Source organism: Pelodiscus sinensis, chromosome 1, assembly GCF_049634645.1.
Source record: "Pelodiscus sinensis isolate JC-2024 chromosome 1, ASM4963464v1, whole genome shotgun sequence".
NCBI lineage: Eukaryota > Metazoa > Chordata > Testudines > Trionychidae > Pelodiscus > Pelodiscus sinensis.
The window spans coordinates 42,742,702-42,763,335 of NC_134711.1; the positions used below are offsets into that span (position 1 = coordinate 42,742,702).

The 20,634-nt window shown below is 43.4% G+C and overlaps 1 protein-coding gene across 4 annotated transcripts in view; it reads right to left on the reverse strand.

Moving 5' to 3' along the window:
- ING3 (inhibitor of growth family member 3) overlaps positions 1 to 4,245 on the reverse strand; it is a 36,958-nt gene extending 32,713 nt beyond the window's left edge. The window contains exons 1-2 of one of the 4 annotated variants that reach the window (XM_006122560.4): positions 4,086 to 4,245; positions 3,879 to 3,950 (exon numbers count right to left, since the gene is read on the reverse strand). In XM_006122560.4, the coding sequence (XP_006122622.1) occupies positions 3,879 to 3,950; positions 4,086 to 4,113 (100 nt within the window). In that variant the 5' untranslated portion in view covers positions 4,114 to 4,245. Of the gene's footprint in view, positions 1 to 3,469; positions 3,846 to 3,878; positions 3,951 to 4,085 lie in introns of those variants that run through there. The other 3 variants (XM_006122561.4, XM_006122562.4, XM_014573363.3) reach the window with 3 other exon arrangements.
- Positions 4,246 to 20,634: the final 16,389 nt, after the last annotated feature.

Sequence of the window (20,634 nt, forward strand, 5' to 3'; positions counted from 1 at the left end):
GATGACCTTGGATCTTCCCAGCCAAATACAATTTGAGCAGGAAGCAAAGTGTTCTAAGAAAAACTCAAATACAAATACTGAATAACTGAATATTTCTCTGCCTTTTTGAGGCTCTAAGTTAAGAGAAAAACCACAACTTTTAGATCAAGTTCTCCTCCAAACTCTGTGGAGAAGTGGGAAAGTATGTGAAAGTCCTGCCAGAATGGTATTATCAATGAAGTTGAATTACAAAGTAAGTCACTATTCTCACCAGATACCACCAAGCAAGGTTTCAGACTTAAGCAAAATCTATGGTTTGAAAGCTATCACAAAAGGAAAAACTAAAGTTGTGAATGTCACAGCCATCAAGATTATGAAAGTAAATGCCTTGTTGTTTGCTTCATTTGTTAAAACAAGAAATGGAGATCTCCCAAAAACATCAAGCTTAATACTTCAGCCTGAGATAGTGTTTTGTTTTTAAACTTTCAAAAGCATATGATCAACTGAAATAGGAGACAACCTCTCCCCCATTCTCCCTACGGGAAAAAAAGCCAAGAGGACAAGAAAAGTTTGTTTCCTTACTTTGGAATTACATTCTGCAAGACCCAGAGACTGAAAGGGCAAATCCAAGATACAGTATTTGGTAAAATGTATGGAACAAGGACAATGTAACCATTTAATACAGGATATTAGATAGAAACATTTGCATGTACAACAGGGAGGCCACTCTGCCTCAGTAACATGAAACTTGGCCACACATTTTCAGTTTCACGCCAGTTACTTGACAGCATTCCTCTGAGTGTTTGTATTAAGCAGTAAATGGCGTGAAATAAAAAAAAGAGGAGAACTAGCTTTGCAAGGGATTTAGTCACCCCATGTAAAACCCAAGAGATCTTTTGGATTCAGTATAAAGAGAAGAGCCTCACTAAGATGGGCAGAAGCCCTGGAAATAGTGCTGGAAAGAGTAGAAGTTCATCAATGTAGAAATCTGACAACATCTCACACAAAGTCTCAGAAGACTATAACACAAGTTTATGAAATTTTGGGTAAGATATTTAGTCACTAGAGCCTGAAACTTGCTCACTTTCTGGACTGAAGTCACCACTATAATGAAAGTTAGATTTCATGTAATTAACCTGTACTCACATGTACTGAATGGTTTAAAAGAAAGTTCATCTGCTTTTTCATCTTAAGAAGGTTCCTATGAGTATCAAGCCCTGCTAGAACCTCACAAGGGGCTGCAAGAGACAACAATTTATCACAGGCTGAAAAAGCTACCACATCAGACTAAGCCTTTAATAGAACTCAAATAGAAGAAAAACATAGCCAGCTAGTTTCTGTGCAGGGCAAATCAAGGTATCTATGCAAGCCTATGTACATACCAAACAATGTCCACTTGCTTTTTTAAGTCCTTTGGGTAAATGGCTTTCAAGAAGTCAGGGAGAAATTCAGCTGCTCTGTTACACCATTTTAAAACCTAATCTTACAGCACATAGAACAATGGCATATGACCAATATGCCCAAAGAGCTCTTATTCTCCCCTTTTCACCAAGACAATAAAAGGTACTCACAGGAATAGTGACCAGATATCTAAATACTTCAGAACAATTTTTTTAAAAGCAAGGTTTTTTTGCTGGTTTAATAGCTTGTTCAGCCAAGTTCCTTTGAAATCCACTATGGTTAATAAGAGGCAGCTTTTGGGAAAAAAAGGTCTTCCCTCCCCTCCTTTGCGGGAGGAGGGCCAAAAGAATGAAGGGCAGCCTTTCCATTCTTTATTTTTTAGGTCCTCAAAGAGGTCTGGTACAGGACACAACCCACAACTTTTTCTTAATCATTGAATAGCAGCCCTTATGAGCCAATTTTCTAAAGACCTTGGCATTTCTCTTGCCAAAATGTTCTACCAGGGTGAAGGCATTTTCCAGAGATTGGCCTTAGGCTACATAAGCTTGGTAATCTACAACTTGATCTTAAAAACTTTCAACACATCACTTGAAGTTATATACTTTTTCTATGACTATTTAGTAATGAGAGGTTCCCAGTCCCCCAGATGGTCTAAAACATGGTGCAAGAGTAATTTTAATTCTAACAGAGAGGGATTCCTGGCCCAGATGTCACTTCTAAGTTTCTAAACCAACACCCACTCAAGTCAGTTGACTTACACAGCTGTTTTAAAAATTTTGGGAAGATGGGATCCTTGCATTGATCACAGTCTTGCTGCACCCCAAGAGTTCTCTGATTCATATGTAATGTCCAACCAGCAGTCATGATCACAAACAGCTGGATTGGAAGAGATAAGAAGAGTGCCTGGAATTTCTACACTACTTTGGAAAGCTCTACACTACTTTGTGAAGCACAAGAAACACTGGAGTTACAAAGGTCTGGGAAAAAAGTTTTTCTATTGACTCCCATGACATTAGGGTAATCTTGGTTAAAAAAAAAAATACTGTGTGTGAAAAGATTCACCCCCGTCCAAAGAAGCACCAAATCATGAGTCAAAGAGATATATTTGTGGTCTCAGTTAGAGGCTGCCAAAAATCAAAGGGCTGCAGGTTTTCTCTTGGTATCACCTACTTACATTGTAAGAACTAGCAACACCTTTTAAGTCATAATTCAATATCAATGACTCCAAGCCCTGAAGCCTAAAGTACACAAAGGCTGAGACACGTCGGAGTCCTTGGATATAGAGGGCAGGTGCAGAATGCTTCAACAGAGATGGTGAGACTGATGAACCAGACCCACTGGGACAACAAGAAATTTCAATGTTCAGAGATCAAGACTGGTTAAGGCTTTTATTTCAGAAACCTATGGATTGATCTATTGCTAGATGGATGAAAGTCTTCAGGATTGTGCCTCAAGGTGGCATTCTCCACCATACTTAAGTTAATTGGGTTACATCTGCAAGAGGATCCAAGGCACTACTGTAGGCCCAAACCTGTTAATTTGCTCATCCATTAAAGATCATCTCCAGGATATAGTATGATGCTGCTGAGTTGCCTTCCTACCTGTCTGAGAAATCAAGACAACATATGGAAATCAAAGAAATTATTTAAAGCATGATGTTTCAACACCTCAGATTCACAAAGAGCGGAGATTTCGTGAAGAATCATATCAAAGCAAAAACCTAATCCCAGGTAGACATCCTCTGTGGTATCCTGTCACTGAATCCCTACAGGAACAAGTGGTCAAAGGAAGTCAAAAGGCAGGACTCCCAAAAACAAAAGTAAAAATAGAAAATGAGCCATAAGTGGATGGCAAAAAGGAATACCACAAAGATACCCAAGAAGACTGGATTCCTGACAAGCACAGCTAGGGTGCCAGCAACCGGAAAAGGATGTGTAGGGAACTCCTTCATCCAGCATGCCTAGGCAGGGATGGTTCAGACACAGTGCACAGCCTCCGGCTGATAGAAGGGGGCAAGTGAAGCTCCAGCCCGTTGCCAGGGACTTGAGAGCCAGCACCCCACCGCTTGGTAAGTGCCACCTTGACTTGCCCTGGGGCGCCGCACAAGCCCCAGCAGTGAAACTCCTTCCCCCTGGCGTTGCCGCAGGGCATCTGCAGACCCGAATTCGGCTCGGTGTCATGTCAACACACCCGGCGCCGCTCGCCCATGGCTGCTCGAGGTCACGAGGCAGCCGGTGGCAGAAGGGAAACAGCTCGGCACGTTTCCGCCCAGCGCGCTCCGCCCCTCGCTGCGTGAGGCGCCGCGGCTACCCCCGGCACCCGCACGGACCGCTCGCTGGGCAGGAGCGTCCCCTCGTGCCGGGCCCGCTCAGCCCGGGAGCAGCGGCTACGAGCCGCGCTACCGCCGCCGGCCAACGCCTGACTGAGAGCGCTGGGTCCGCGCCCGCCCCCGCCGGCGGGCTGGGCGCGTGGGCGGGAGGTGGGCGGGACTCACGTACTCTGCACCTGTAGGTCCATCTCGCGCATCTCGGTGAACCTGTCGCGCAGATCCATGGGTAGCTGCTCGATCACTGCGGGGACACAGAGGGGAGGGGGAGGGAGCAGTCAATCACCGCCATGGGAGGGGGAGGGGGAGCCCCCTCGCTGCCGCCCCCGTCCCGCTCGGCCACCCGGCCGGCTGGGACCCCCGCCCCGCGCGCACTCACTCTCCAGATAGTCCTCCAGGTACAGCATGGCGGCGGCGAGGCCAGCGCGAAGGGGCTTCTCGCTAACGCGGGGATCGTCCCTTCCAATATGGCGCCGCCGCCAACAACACCAGCACCTCGACTCGGCGAAAACAACATTGGCGGCGGACGGGGCTCGTTCCGGCCCTGCGCCGATTGGCTGCCTGCGCCTCTGACGTACGCCATGGCTCGCGCCCGCCCGCAAGGTCCTGGGAAACGTAGTAGCCGTGTGAAGGCGGGAGCCGGGACTACATGTCCCACAATGCACCGCCCAGCGGCGGCTGCCCTCCTCCCAGTAGAGACGGACTCGCCCCGGAGTTGAGGGGCGGGGCTAATCCACGAGGCAGAAGCAGGCGGGGTGTGGAGCGCGTGGCGGGGTGCTGCCAAGCCCCAGCGCGATCTCCACGGGCCGGCGCTGGCCAAGGCACCGTGCGCTGTGCTCAGCCGCTGCCGAAGGGCGGCATCCAGGCTAGCCAGCTTCTGAAAGTGATTTTTATGGACCGTTTAGAAAAAAAAAATACAGACCCCCCCCCCCCCCCGGCTTGTGTTCGGACACATTCTTATGTAACATGAAAATGGCTCAAAAGGATCAAAGTGAACAATATTCTTTGTTTTAATTCATAGGTCACACAGCAAAGTTATTATGCTAGTTGCACCTACTTATTAGTCACATCAGAGCCCTCCAAGTTCTCCAGTGTGTGATGAAGTGACTGGGGGGAGAGGGGGAGGAGCTGGGACTGGGGGCTGCCACCAGTCCTGTGATTTACCAGCAGGCAGTTGGTGATTGATGCCCAGCACATTGTACTCATCTCTCCCAGTCCAAGGGAGCCAGGCAGAAGTGTGTGCTGCACACACACTCACCAAAAGTTGCTGCTGTGCTGACTTTAAGGATACCGAAACAGAGTTCAAAACTGGAGGCAGCATCCTCCAACCATCAGAGACTGAAGCCATCTTCACCAGGAGAATTCCCCTCTCTGCCCCTGCCATGGAAATTGTAGAGTCCCTGGAGCTGCCCAGTGAATCACAGAATCATGGAGGTTGGAAGAGACCTCAAGATATCATCCAGTCCAACCCCCTGCCCAAAGCAGGATCAACCCCAACTAAATCATCCCAGCTTTGTCAAGCTGTAATTAAAAAGCCTCTAGGGATGGAGATTTCACCACCTCCCTATGTAACCCATTCCACTGCTTCACCATCCTCCTAGTAATATAGATTTTCCTAATATCCAACCTAGACCTCCCACACTGCAACTTGAGACCATTGCTCCTCATTCTGTCATCTGTCACTATTGAGAACAGCCTGACTCCAGCCTCTTTGGAGCCCCTTTCAAGTAGCTGAAGGCTGCTATCAAATCCCCCCCCACTCCCCCTCCACACACACTTTTCTGTAGACTAAATAAGCCCAAATCCCTCAGCCTCTCCTTGTAAATCATGTGCTCCAGCCCCCTAACAATGTTTATTGCCCTTTGCTGGACTTTCTCCAATGTATCCACATCCTTTCTGTAATGTGTGGCCCAGAATTGGACATAATACTCCAGATGCAGCCTCACCGGTGCCGAATACAGGGGAATAATCACTTCCCTACATTTGCTGGCAATGTTTCTACTACTGCACCCTAATATGCCCTTAGACTTTTTGGCTACAAGGGCACACTGTTGACTCATATTCAGCTTCTCGTCCACTGTAATCCCCAGGTCTTTTCTACTGAACTGCTGCTTACCCAGTCAGTCCCCAGCCTGTAACAGTGCTTGGGATTCTTCTGTCCCAAGAACAGGACTCTGAACTTGTCCTTGTTGAACCTCACCAGATTTCTTTTGTCCTAATCCTCCAATTTGTCTGGGTCACTCTGGACCCTATCCCTACCCTTCAACGTATCTATCTCTCCCCTAGCTTAGAGCTTGCCTTGGCACCAAGTGGGAGGGATTCCTCAGCTGTGCTCCAAAGCTCAGTGTTTTTTAGTGATACCTAGATTTTTTTTATGGATTTTACAAACAGGTCCAATTTTAGCTCTTCTTTATGGACTGTTCATGAATTTACTGATGATTGGCAATCTTGGAAATGTCACATCCCATCATTCAGTGAGTACATGGTCTGCAAGGCTGGTGGCCTGGAGCAGGAGCACATTCTGTGGCAGTGAAGGAAAGCTGCACCGATGACCCTGCACTCCTTCCCTTGTGTGACAAGTGATCCTACTGCACCAGGTTGCAATGTCACTCACTCTGTTTTGGCATCTTGTCCGTAGGCCTTTCTGGAGAGTCATGGCCCAAACCTGAACAGGCAGTGGGAGACTAGCACTGCTGATCCTCCTTGCCACTTCCAACTGCATATCCTCTGTATCATGCAGGGGAAGCAGCATCACTGATTTTAAAATGTATAGTACTAGACATCAGGGCTGCATCTAGATTGGCATGATTTTCCGGAAATGCTTTTAACGGAAAAGTTTTCAGTTAAAAGCATTTTCGGAACAGAGCGTCTAGATTGGCACGGACGATTTTCCGCAAAAGCACTTTTGGCAGAAAAGCGTCTGTGCCAATCTAGACGTGCTTTTCCGCAAAAAAAGCCCCGATCGCCATTTTCATGATCGGGGCTTTTTTGCGGAAAACAAATCTGAGCTGTCTACACTGGCACTTTTGCACAAAAGTTTTGCACAAAAGGGACTTTTGCGCGAACGGGAGCAGAATAGTATTTCCGCAAGAACCACTGATTTCTTACAGTAGAAAGTCAGTGCTTCTGCAGAAATTCAAGCGGCCAGTGTAGACAGCTGGCAAGTTTTTCTGGAAAAGCGGCTGATTTTCCGGAAAAACTGGCCAGTCTAGACACAGCCCAGGATTCCAGTCAGAAAAAAGGTTGAAAATATAGCAAGTCTTTAAAAAGGCCCCAGAAAACCTCAAATAAAAATGTATTTTGGTGTTGAAACTAAACTAATTTTGGCTCTGTATTTTGGAGCCTGACTTTTCATTTCTGAACCCCTGAAGTTAGGAATACTGCACATGGGTCAACAATATGTATGTAACTAATATAATGTATATGTATTGTCAATGGGTGGAACTGAACCTGGGTCCTCTGGAGTTTAGTGCATGAGCCTCTAGAGCTTGAGCTAAAAGCTAGCTGGTTCTCAGTTGAGCCTGTAGAGCAAATGCATTCTTCTCGCTGTAAGTGGTATCAGTGCCACTACATGAGACAGTACATCACATCCATAAGGTTTGTGGGTTACATATGTACCAAGTGTATTATGCAACTAACTCCATATATTATCACATGAATCACTAATAGAGGCTGCCACTGTCCATATTCAGTTATTATATAAAATATGATGTGGGCCTAATCTTAAACCCACTGACTTGAGAATATTTCCATTGAATGCACTCGACTCTGGGTCAGGGCCAAAATAGGGATATTAACGTATAGCCATTTAAATGATTAACCCATAAGCCTAGACTTATGGGTTAACTAAAATAGCTACACTCAACCTCCCCTGCCCCTTTATCAGGCAGCAAAGGGGATGTGAGGCAGGAACCGGTGCCCAGAGGAAGCCGGCTTTTAAGCCATTTGTGCATGTATGCCAACTCCACAGAGCCCCCTACCCCCTCATCCCTCTGTGCTGCTGCCTCTATATGGGGGGCAAGTGGGATGCTGGTGCAGCTTCTGTTCATGGGGAGCTCAGACCCCCTGCAAAAAGGGGCTGCTGCCACCCCACCCTGCTGCCTCTGTATCAGAGGCAGCAGCGTGGGGTGGCAAGTGGGAGGTGGTCTGCATAGGGTGCCAATTTTTAAGCCATTTTTCCTTGTGGAGAGGCAGCAGCATAGGGTAGCAGGGGGCATTCCCTGGGAGTGGGGCTGGGAGCACACTGGCTGCCAGCCCTGGCCCCAGACTATTTTTAGTAACCATATAACTGCTTAAAACTGTTCCAACTGTACAGTTACTGAAATACATGGTATCTAACACCCCTAGTCCAAAATATAGGAAACCATGGCCCTCTCAGAGGTAATTAGACTTGTGGTTGAATTCCTCTAGTCTTTCATCATTTACTAAAAAAATGCCATTTCGGAATGAAGTTTTCATGTTTCATCTCAGTCCAATAAGGACAGGGTTTGGCTGTTTTAGTAGTAGTATTTCCAGAGAATTTAGGAACCCTAGTCATGTACCAGGACCCCATTATACTAGGCACTGTACTAACAGAATGAAAAGATGATCTCTGCCCCCAAACAGCTTGCATTGTAAATGGAGTTTGATGGGTGATGGGTAGAGAGTTGTAAATGGGGTTGATTTGTCAGCAGCATAAGAATTACCATACCAGTGCAGGACCAGTGGTCCAGCCAGTACTTCATCCTGATTCTATCTAGTGACTTGTATCAAAGGAAGGGACAAGGATCTCTATAATAAAAGTTTGAGTGGAAATCTTTTAGCGCTGTTTATCAGTTACTGCTGAAAGCAGTAATCATCAATACTTGTGAAGAAACCATTGGCTACCACACCAGACATCATCAGGACTGGTTTGATGAAAATGATGTTGAAATTGAGCAGCTCATTAATGAGAAGAGAATGACATTTTATGCTTGGTAGAATGATATAAATTGCAAGACAAAGAGAGAAGCCCATGCTAAGGTGAGGGCAGAAGTCCAATGTAAGACCAGAGAACTCAAGAATAAATGGTGGACTGAGAAAGTGCAAGAACTCCAACATTTTATGGAAACCCAGAGTACACATGGTTTCTTTATGCTATTAAGGCTGTTTATGGGCCAGCTTATCAAGGCATGAACTCCCTTCGCTCAAAGGATGGAACCACACTTTTGAAAAACAATGAAGCCATTAATTTTTGCTGTAAAGAAAATTTTGAAGATCTTCTTAATCATAATTCCATGATTGCAGATGAAGTTCTTGAGCAAATCCCCCAATGACCTTCTAGGGGTGAGCTCAGAGACCCTCCCAATTTGTATGAGATATACAATGCCATCAAGCATTGTATATGTCATTAAAGATGGTGGACCAGAGTTAATTCAGCAGCATAGCCTGCTTATCCTTAAAATCTGGATGAACAAGGAGATATTCAGTGAAATGAGGGATGCCTTGGTTGTTACCCTCTTTTTGAAAAGGGGATAAAGTGGACTGTGGAAACTATCATGGTATCTTTCTCCTTGCTGTTGCAAGCAAAGTTCTGGCATGGGTCCTTGCAACCCATCTTCTGCCCCTGTGAGAAGAAATTTTACCAGAGTCACAGAGCGGCTTCCAACCATGTTGCAGAATTGTGAATATGATCTTCATTGTAGGGCAGCTGCAAGAGAAGTGTCAGAAGGAAAACCAACCACTGTACATGGCTTTTATTGATCTAACTAAAACCTTTGACACTGTGAATTGCCATGCCCTTTGGACTGTACTTTCAAAGATTGGATGTCCTCATAAATACATCAAATGTCCTAAAGTTGCTTCATGACAATATGAAAGTGACTGTTCTGAGCAGCACTGGTTCCCAGAGTGAATCTTTCCAAGTGCAAACAGGAGTCAAACAGGGCTGTATCATCACCCCAACTATGTTTGTAGTCTTTATTGCTGTCATTTTCAACCTAATTGCTGGAAAGCTCCCAGCTTGCATTGAAATCATCGACAGAATGGAAAGAAAGCTGTTTAGGCTTAGCAGGCTGAAAGCTAAGAGTAAGATTTCCACCATATCTATCTCAGAACTTCATTATGCTGGTGACAATGCAGTTTTTGCCCACTCTGAGAAAGACCTTCAGGCTATCTTGAATGTGTTTGCTGATGCTGGGCCCACGAAAGCTCATGATACCATCCACATGTTTTGTTAGGCTATAAAGTGCTACCAGACCATTTGTTGTTTTTTAAGTTTATCCTGTACAGACTAACTCGGCCACCCCCTGAAGCTACCAAACTTCTTGTCTATCAAGCCATCATTCTTCCAACACTATTGTTTGGGTCTTAAACCTGGACAACCTGCAGACATCACTTGAAAGTCCTTGAGCAATATCACCAATGCTGCCTCCGCAAGATCTTGATGATCAAATGGGAAGACAGGCACACTATCATCAGTGTTCTGGAAGAGGCAAAGACCACCAGTATTGAGACAATGATAATCCGTCAGCAACTTCGCTGGACTGGTCAGATTGTTCGGATGCCAGACCATCGCCTCCCAGAACAGGTCCTGTTTTCTCAGCTGAAAACAGGATACCATTACATAGAAGGACAATGGAAGTGTTATAAGTACTTGCTAAAGGATAAGTTTAAGAAGTGAAACATTTACACTTGAGAGACACCCAGGATCTCTCAAAATGGGGACAAGTCCTATGCAATGGCTTCCTGCATTTTGAATTTGCCTGCCAACATTCTGTAGAGGAAAAGAGGCACAGGAGGAAGAGGAGACTGGTTTCTAGTCATGGTCAGCAGCCTCTTGCTGTACCTGGAAACATCTGTCCTCACTGTAATAGAACTTGTTGTTCAAGGATCAGCCACATAACTCCCATGGAAGACGATCATACTCGGCAACGAGTGATCACCATCATCATCATCAGTTACATGAAGATGTAAATATACTTTTCTCAATTTAAAACATGTTTTATATATAGTTAGCTAAAATATAGTTTAATTTTAAAACCGCAGACTGTATATTGTGTCTTGGTATTTATTGGATAGGATAATACTATCTTAGTTAAGTTTGAACAAAAATGGTACAGAACTAGGCTTGGAAGAACTTGTTTTATTTTTTTATGATTTCTGTATTTATTTTAAGCAAGTTTTAATTTTTATTTACAGTTCACAGTTACAGGGAATTATGAAGGAATCAGACAATAAGAGGGGTCAAACAATAATAATTTAATGGCAGACCAAGATTCAAAAAGTTAAAACTTTATAACTTAAAATACAGAAAAAAATATACAAACTTAATATCTTTAAATCATTACCTAATAAGTTCTCAACCATTATTTTCTTATATTGTCTATCTGTAAATTTCAGTTATTAACAATGGATATATTTTCCCCTCAGTTTATTGTGTATGCAAAAATTGACATTTATCAGGGGAAAAAGGTCATTTACCAAACCAATACATAAGAAGCTATGCAAATTTGCAGAATTCTTTATCACCATGGGCAGTGTTCCCTCTAAATTAGGATGCTGCACAGCTTCACAGGTGATTAATCAGCCCCACCCAGTCAGTCAGCTGCTTGGATGGAGCCCTGAGCCTCTGCTTAGAGGGAACACTGACCATGGGCCATAGAAGCTTTTCTGTGCTCCCTGCGTCCAGGGAGATTGAAGTGTTCTCCTACAGGTTTTTCACACCATCACAGGACCTAACCAGATCAGCCACACCATCACTGGTTCATTCACCTGCACATCTACCAATATAATCAGGGCTCGACAAATCAGTGAATCTACTTGCCCGTGGTGAGTAGATTTCAGCCAGTCGCCCCTTTACTGGCAGTGCACGCATGCGCAATGCGGGTCTTGCACATGCGCAGTCCGGGGCTGGAGAGTAAATTTCGCCGTGGTTTGTCAAGCCCTGAATATGATATATGCCATCATGTGCCAGCAATGCCCCTCTGCTATATACATCAGCCAAACTGGACAGTCCCTTTGTAAAAGAATAAACGGACACAAGTCAGATATGAGGAATGGCAATATACGAAAACCTGTAGGAGAACACTTCAATCTCCTGGACACACAGCAGCAGATTTAAAGGTAGCAATCCTGCAGCAAAAAAAATTCAAGACCAGACTTCAAAGAGCTACAATTCATCTGCAAATTTGACACTATCGGTTCAGGATTAAGCAAAGACTGTGAATGGCTAGCCAAATACAAAAGCAGTTTCTCCTCTCTTGGTGTTCACATCTCCACATCAGCTGCTAGAAGTGGGCCTCACCCTCTCTGACTGAATTAACCTCGTTATCTCTAGCCTGCATATTTATTCCTGCCTCTGGAAATTTCCACTACATGCATCTGATGAAATGGGTCTTTGCCCACGAAAGCTTATGCTCCAATACATTTGTTAGCCTATAAGGTGCCACAGGACTCCTTGTCGATTCTGTCTTTAGTTAGTTTGAGAACAAGTAGCAGTGCCACCTGTGACTATGATTTTTGTGGTGTTTTATATTTGGCTAAGATCATCAACTAATTCCATGTAGATGCAGAATCATGTGTTATATGGTAATTAGTTCAGTACCTATTAATCTGAAGACTTAGAGGTAAAAGGAACCATACCCCATTTCCTTGAGCTACCTAGCCTTCCAAGTGCAACTTCTGATATGCAGGGTTAGGAACACAATGACAATTTTGAGCTATCATCATCATGAAGCAATTTGAAGTTTCTACCTATTTTGTTGAGTGTACAACTAAGACTTCAGTCCTCCTTGCACATCAGGAGGATATATGGCCACCCACTCTCACATTGAAGTCAAAGGGTAGAGGACCCTACCCATTCACAATCTCAGGGAAAATCTGAACTGTTGGGGTCATTCTCATTTAGATGTTTTGCATACCATGCTTTATGGTACTAATATAAAATTATATTATGAAATTAAGATTCCACCTTGTTTTGCTCCTTAAAAAGAAGAATGTAGTGTTGTGATTTTGGAACAGGCAATCCAAATGGACAATGCTATTGTTACAGAAACAGTTAGGGTATGTCTATACAGCAAAATTATTTTGAAATAACAGCCGTTATTTTGAAATAACTTTCCTAGCATCTACACAGCCAAACCGCTATTTTGAAATTAATTCGAAATAGCAGAGCTCTTATTTCAAATTTGGCAAACCTCATTCCACAAGGAATAATGCCAAATTCAAAATAGCTATTTCGGAATAAGTGCTGTGTAGACACTTACATCGAAATAGGGGGTCTCCAGCCTCAACTAAGAACACTCCTCTCCTTGCCCCCTCCCCGGAGCCCTTAAAGGGGTAGACTCTGGCCACAGTGCCTGTGCCAGCTCCAAGCCTGCCAGCCCAGAGCCAGCAGTCACTGCCCCTGACCCAGTGGCCCCAAAACATGAGCCAGCAAGCCACTGGCAGCCAGCCCTCCACCGCTCCCCAGGAGCAGTCTGCCAGCTCCCAGGAGCCTGCCAGGGCCCGGAGAAGGCAGGTGCCTTCCTGCTCCAGGGTGGAGATCATGGACCTTATTCAGGTTTGGGGGGGGATTCCCCCAATGTCCATGATCTCCGCATTAGATGGAGGAACATGGCTGTCTATGGCAGGATAGCTGTCAGCCTGGCCACCAAAGGCCGCATGTGAACCCAGGAGCAGGTTTGCATGAAAATCAAGTTGGTCCAGGGAACCCTAAGCCCTCAGCTTCCCCTCCCCCTTCTTCCCCTTCCAGCTCCCTCCTCCCAGGTTTCCCCCTCCCCTCCCCCAGCCTCTCTTCTCCCCTCTCCCACCTCCTTTTCCCAGTCTCACCAGAGTTTCATTCCCCCTTGCCCAGTTTTGTTAAATAAAGAGTTTGTGTTCATGAAAATACATGTATTTTATTTGACATCAGGAAGGGGGGTTAGGGAGGGGTAAGTGGAAGGATATGAGGGAGGAATGAGGCACAAGCCTCCAGTGAGGCAGACCAGGGAGGCTCTTAGTGCTCCTCAAGGTGGAAGCTCTCCCGCAGGTACTCCTGGATACTAACAGCTCCTCGATGGACCTCCTGGATGGCAGCCTGCAGAAAGTGCAGCCAGTATCACAGCAACGCGTCAATGAGAAGCACCAGAGTGCCCAGGGGCAGCTCTGGCTCCATGTTGCAGAGTGCTGTGGTGTCCCAAGTGAGAGCAACCAGAGCACTCAGAGACAAAATGCTTTGCTCACAAAATGCTCACTGAGGTAGGCAAGCAAGCAGGGAAAGCTGAGAACCCGCTGTCTGGGGGGGGAAGGGGGGAGGGTCCCTTTAAGCACAGGCCTCAGATAGCCTCAGGCAGCAGCCACACAAAGTAACTCCTGATCTGATGCCTTGCTGGACCTGGTTCCAGCCAGCCTTAAATGCGATTCAGCGTCCATTCAGTGTGGATGCGCTATTTCAAAATGATATTTTGAAATGCATTTTGTGTGTAGATGCGTTATTTCGAAATAAGCTATTTAGAAATAACTATTTTGAAGTAAGATATTTCAAAATAATGCTGTTGTGTAGACATACCCTTAGTTTAGATCAAACTCTCCTTAAATACATTCAAAAATGTGGTTGCAAAAATGTAGCCAAAAGTGGAATTTAGCCTTGTTTGGAATCTATTAAAATGCACATAGGAAATACTATATCAACCCTGAGCCTTCTTCAGCACAAATTTAATCTGTAAATGTAAAAAAAATTATCACACTGGAAGATTAATTTTGTAGATAAATACTACTCAGTGCGGGTAAAAATGGCAGAACTCAGCTCTGTGGCTATATCTACACTGTGAACTAGGGATGTGATTCCCCTGCTCATGTACATAAGAACAGTCATGGAGGGTCAGACCAATAATCCATCTAGCCCAGTATCCTGTCTTCCAACAGTGGCCTATATTAGACTCTTCAGAGGAAATTAATAGAATAGAGAAATTATCGAGTCATCCACCCCTTGTCAAATTTCAACTTTGGCAGTCAGAGGTGTAGTGGTACCCAAGCATGAGTTTGTGACCCTGACCATTTTGTCTAATAGCTATTGATGGAACTATTCGCCATGTGTTTTGCTTATAAAAAGTGCACAGGATTTTTTTTTTTGGGGGGGGGGGGAGGTAATACCCATGTTTCTGGCAAATACAGCATAGAAATCAGCATATGCATTTGTTCACACACACAAGTCCTGTATCTGGTGTCACAATTACCAATCTTATTGGTGTTTCTGCCATCCTAATGGCCAGTTAGGCTGGACACAAGGAAGGAGCTGGGTTCTATCAATCACAATCTGATGCACCAAAGTTATCTTCACAGGATAAACCCAAAGCTCCATGGCTAAACACCCCACTTTTATAGTTGTAAATCCTAACTTTAGTCTGTGGGTTTTGTGTCATGCTGGAGTAATCCAATTGTTAATTGGTGTTTCCTCAAGATTGCTTCCATTGTCATACTCCCTCAGTATTTTGATGAATATCTTGAGGGTGACTGCAGCTGGTTTATCTTGTTCGCAGATCTTGATCACAGGTGTATATCTTTGCTTTAAGGGTCAGCAATTCTACCTGTTCAGCCATCCTGAATTTGACCAAGGCCTGAGTTCACACCTCCTTGTAAACCATTCTGATCATCTGGTGCTTGTCTTCTGTGTCTTATCTTCACATATTCACTCAATCCTCACTTAAACAAAGGACAATTCATTTCAGAAAAGGCAATTACTCTACAAAGGAACAGGCAGGACTTCTTACAGGTTTACCAAATTGAAAAACAATGTATTCTATAAACAATTTCTTACTAACTTATAATACTTAACACAAAATATATTTTAATACCTAGCAGCTGCTATAGAACAAAGATTATGGAATCCATATAACTACATAAAACAAAGCAATAAAATAAAGCTTATATAATTACTACTCTGTGTCAGACCTACACATTAATTTACCTAATTCCTTTTTTAACTTGTTTATATTTGTGGTTTTTATAATAACTCCTGGCAACAAGTTCTGCAGGTTGACTGTGTGTTTGAAATAGTATTTCCTCAAACATGTTCCCTATTAATTTCATTCAAGGATACCTGGTTCTTCTGTTATGTGAAAGAGCAAATAACAATTGTCTCTTCACTTTCTCCAAACTAGTCATGATTTTATCATCATAGCCCTCCTTTGGTCCCATTATTTTTAGTCTTTCCTTGTTTGGAAGCTATCCATACCCCTAATCATTTTGTTACCCATCTCTGTATTTTTTCTAATTCTAATATATATATATATATATATTTAGGTGAGGTGACCAGAACTGCAGGCAGTATTCAAAGCATGGGCATACCAAAAGATGTATGGAGTGGCATTATGGTATTTTCCTATTATCTATCCCTTTCCTAATGGTTAATAACACTGCTATCTGCTCAGTAACAGTAAAAAAAGCCGTTTTCAGAGCATTATCTTGACTCTAAGACTGTTTTCTTAAGTGATAGCAGCTATTTTAGGCCCTCTTGTTTTGTATATAGTTGGGATTATTTTTGCAATGTGCATTACTTTACACTGAATTTCACCTGCTATTTTGTTACCCAGTTTATCCCTTTGCAGTCAGTTCTGGACTTACCTTGAGTGATTTTGTTTCATCTGTGAATTTTGTTTTATCTTCTTTTCTAGATCTTTAATATGTTGAATAGCATGGGTCTTAGTATGGATCCTTAGAGGACCCCACTATTTACCTCTTAACATTGTGGAAACTATTTATTCCTATCCTTTGCTTCCTGTCTTTGAGAGGATCTTCCTTCTTATCCCCTGACAACATACTTTGCTTAAAAGAGCCTTCAGTGTGAGACATTACCAAAGGCTTTCTGAAAGTCCAGGTAGATCATCCATATCCATATGCTTGTTGACACCATCAAAGAAATCTAATACAAGGAGGAGATATGATATCCCTTCATAAGCCGCATTGACTCTTTCCCAATATATTGGGTGTGTGATTTTTTCTTTTTAACTGCTGTAGTTACAATCAATTTGTCTAAAGTAGCCTATATAGTACTGGCACAGACAAGCTGAACTGAGCACATACCCACTAGTTTCAGGTGGGTTTGTACTTGGCATAGCTCATCTGTGTCTCTGTTGCTCTCAAACCATTATTCATGCTCGATGAAAGCTTATAGTGAAGACATGAACTAACCTGACTGTCTTTTTATTAGTCTTAACTAATCTCCATTTATAAAAAGTCATAAAAATTATATTTTTTTAAAGATTAAATACTATCTGTTGCGTAGAAAATTATATAGCATAAAATAACGATATTGACTAACCTGGCTTTGTAGCATTGTAATTCCCTCCAATCACAGAAACAAGGACTAGTGACAGTTTATTAGGGTCCAAACAAGTTTCAAATTTAATTCTATTCATGAACTTTTAGAGGTGTAGCAGTATTAGCCTGTTTCAGCAAAAACAACTAGGAGTCTTGTGGCATCTTAAAAACTAACATATTGATTTGAGCAGAGACTACTTCATCAGATGCATGAAGTGGAAGCTTCAGTTTGGCAGGTACATATGCACATGCAAAGATTGAGTGGGGGTACATTACTCTGCGGAAGACCAGTGTTAATGAGGTCAAATCAATTAGGGTAGATGCAGTCCATTCCCAACAGCTGATAAGAATATGTGAATACCAAAAGAAGGAAAAGTACTTTTGTTGTGAAATAGCCATTCCTATTCTCTATTCAGATTCAGTCTGATAATGTCAATTTTACATAAATTCCAGATCTGTAATTTTACCCTTCAGTCAGTTTTTGAAACTTTTTTACTGAAGTATGACAACTTTCAGGTCTGTTATATCAAGGAGACTGAAATGCTCTCCTACTAGTTTTTTAATGTTACCATTCTTGTTGTCTGATTTGTGTCCATTTATTCTTTTGTGTAGAGACAGTTTCGTTTGACCAATGGCTGAGGGCATTGCTGGCATATGACAGCAGTAGATGTTCAAGTGAACAAACCCCTTATGGTGTGGCTGATATGGTTATGTCCTATTGTGGATAAATCCCTGTAATATTATCATTCTCATATAACTTTGTATCAAGATCTTGTCCTTTTAGATATATCTTTGTTAAGTGTTCTTATAGAATCTCTGTAACATTTCTCCTATAACTTTGTATTAAGAGAAACTTTCCTCTTTATATATATAGATCTTCCAAGAAAAAAATATCTTTTGAGCTCCCCCCTTTCCTTGATTGTCCTGTTGAAATGAATGAGGTGTGAATGGAGAATGAAAGGTGAACACCTCCAGACAATACCTCTAAAGTGAGCTCATTAAGAAGACTGGACATACAGAGGCCTTGGAGTCAAGCAGCAAGTGCCTGCCCTTGGAAGAACTCTCTTTGAAGCAGCATTTAGAAAAGCAAGGTGATGTCTAATTGGCTGCATAAGAGGGATAAATATGAGGCATCTTGCAGAGGGAGTCCAGGTGTTCGTCTTATCAACATGGGAGCATCGATCCGGATCGGCAGAAGCTCGGCTCCACCCCTCCCCCATCTAACTCACCTGGCCAGTGCAGTTAGGGGAGCAACTTTTGGTTACAACAAGATGGAGTGTGCTTGTGTGTGTGTGAAAGTGCATGAGTGTAATGTATCATATGCATATGATAAGGATTGATCTATGTATGTTCAATAAATGTGGCATGTTGCCTTATCCCCAAAAAAGATCCCGGGTGCTTCTTTTAAGCACAACACTATGATGGTGTCACTTGAGTAGATATGCAGACAGAGTTGGCAACTCGGTTTGTTGTAGAAATAGATTCCTGGGTTAGTGTTTCTGTTGTGAGGTGTATAGTTGCTGGTGAGTATTTGCTTCAGCTTTGTGGGCTATCTGTAAGTGGACTGACCAAACTCCCAAGTTTTGTGAGAGTGAGGGATTGTCTTCAAGGATAGATCCTTGATGATGTGCAAAGAGACCTTAGCTGGTAGCAGTAGGTGATGGCCAGTGGCATTCTGTTACTTTCCTTGTTGGGCCTGTCTTGTCATAAGTGACTTCTGGTTACCCATCAGGTTCTGTCAATCTGTTTCTTCACTTCATCAGGTGAATATTATAGTTTTAAGAATTCTTGATAGAGATCCTGTTGTGTAACTGTGTATCTCTGTCTGAGGAATTGGACCAAATGTGGTTGCATAGGCGTCCGGTATGTAAAGTGGGGGAAGACTCTGCCTTCCCATACCGACAGGTATAACCCCACCCACATTCCAACCCCAGAAAGCCTGCTGTAGGCATTCCAGGGTAGAGTATTGCTGTCCCCTGGACCCACCCTCCCCGTGCTCAAAGGCTAGAGAGGCAAGGCTAGGCCAAGCCATATGGTATGCTCTCCTCTGGGGCTGGGGAGGCTAGGGCCATGCCACGCACCCTCTGACTTCCTCCAGGGCTAGTATGCCATATGCCCTCCGACCTGCTCCAGGGCTGGGGAGTCTGTAGCCATGCTATGCACTCTCTACCCTCCTCCCTCCCAAGGTTGGGGTGAACTCACCCCATGGTTGGGAGGGGGATAGTGCGAATAGTGCTCTGCCCTGCCCAATCGTGAGTGCAGAGCCTCAGAAGAAGGGACAGAGCTAGAGGTGGGGCTGGTGGCTTGCCTCCCCCAGCCCTGCCTTCACCAACTGCCCATGTGTGATTGTATCTTAGGGATTGGCTGTAGACAGTGGATTATGTGATGTATTTTAGATGAAACCTGAAGACATGCAGGTGTGTATAACTGCCAGTTGGTTTCTGGTATCTTGCTGTTTCCTACCAATAATTTAAACTGCAAAATTACTAAAGAGGATGGCACTTGTCCTATGAAAATTCTACATAATTAATATATTTTCACCTGTAATATTTAGATTACAAGAGATTTTATTGGTCTACTAATAACTGTATTACTACCTATTAGCATATTTTTCAGTATGCGTATGAGTTACCTCCGAGTAACTTTACAGCTAGTATACACAGGAATTCCATAAGATAAGAAAGGGTCTATCACAGCACTGTAGAGCATTGACTCTCAGTTCCAGTGAGCACGTGTTGCTAATGGTAGAATTCCCCCTAGTTTTCTGGGAGTTCTACCTGAATAAGAACCTCTGAATCAGGCCCATGGTTTTTCACACTCTTTCTATTACTTTATTTTGATTCTCCTTCACTTCCTATTCCCTCCTATTTCCTACCTCGGGGTCTTACTGCTGCTGTTGACACTTCACTCTTTCGGGTCTCCGCATTCAATAGTCATCCAGCTGCTATAGATCTTTTCATTTATACCACTCCATCCCTTTCTCTAGTATAAGGACATTACCACTGTTCCCTCTAACATTTTTCATTTTTGGTTGGGTTGAATTTTCTTTTGGGCGGGTTGACATTTCTTATGTGCACTACCAATAGGTTATATGTGGATGTGCAGTATGTCCCAATACAGACAAAAAATTTAGGTATAAATATATATTTTAAACAGTCCCTAAGTGTGGAAGACAATACAGTATATTAAAATAAGGGATAATTAACAAGGAGTAATGCTTAAGATGTTTATTTATTATTGAATCAAATAAAGAAAACTATCACTACCCTTTGATTATGTGTATTATTGTCCTTCTAACAATTCAAGTTAGTAAACATACCAAAATGGAGCAAACTGCAAATAGCGATATACAGGGCTTGACAATTAGGGCAATCTACTCACCCGTGGCGAGTAGATTTTAGCCCGGCATGGCGCTGCAGCGCAATCAGCGCATGCGCAGCATGTTTTGCACATGCTCAGCGTGCCAAACCGCACAGCTGGTGAGCAGGGCTCACCGCTGCTTGTCAAGCCCTGGCTATATATATCAAAGACATGGCTTTAGGTAAAAAAAAAGTCTAAAAAATATGCACAGCTTTAAGATGCTAAATAAATCTGAGTCAACTAGAAACAGTCATGCTCCCCTTGAAAATATTAATATAATATTTACTGACACTGGAAAGGAGTGTGAAAGG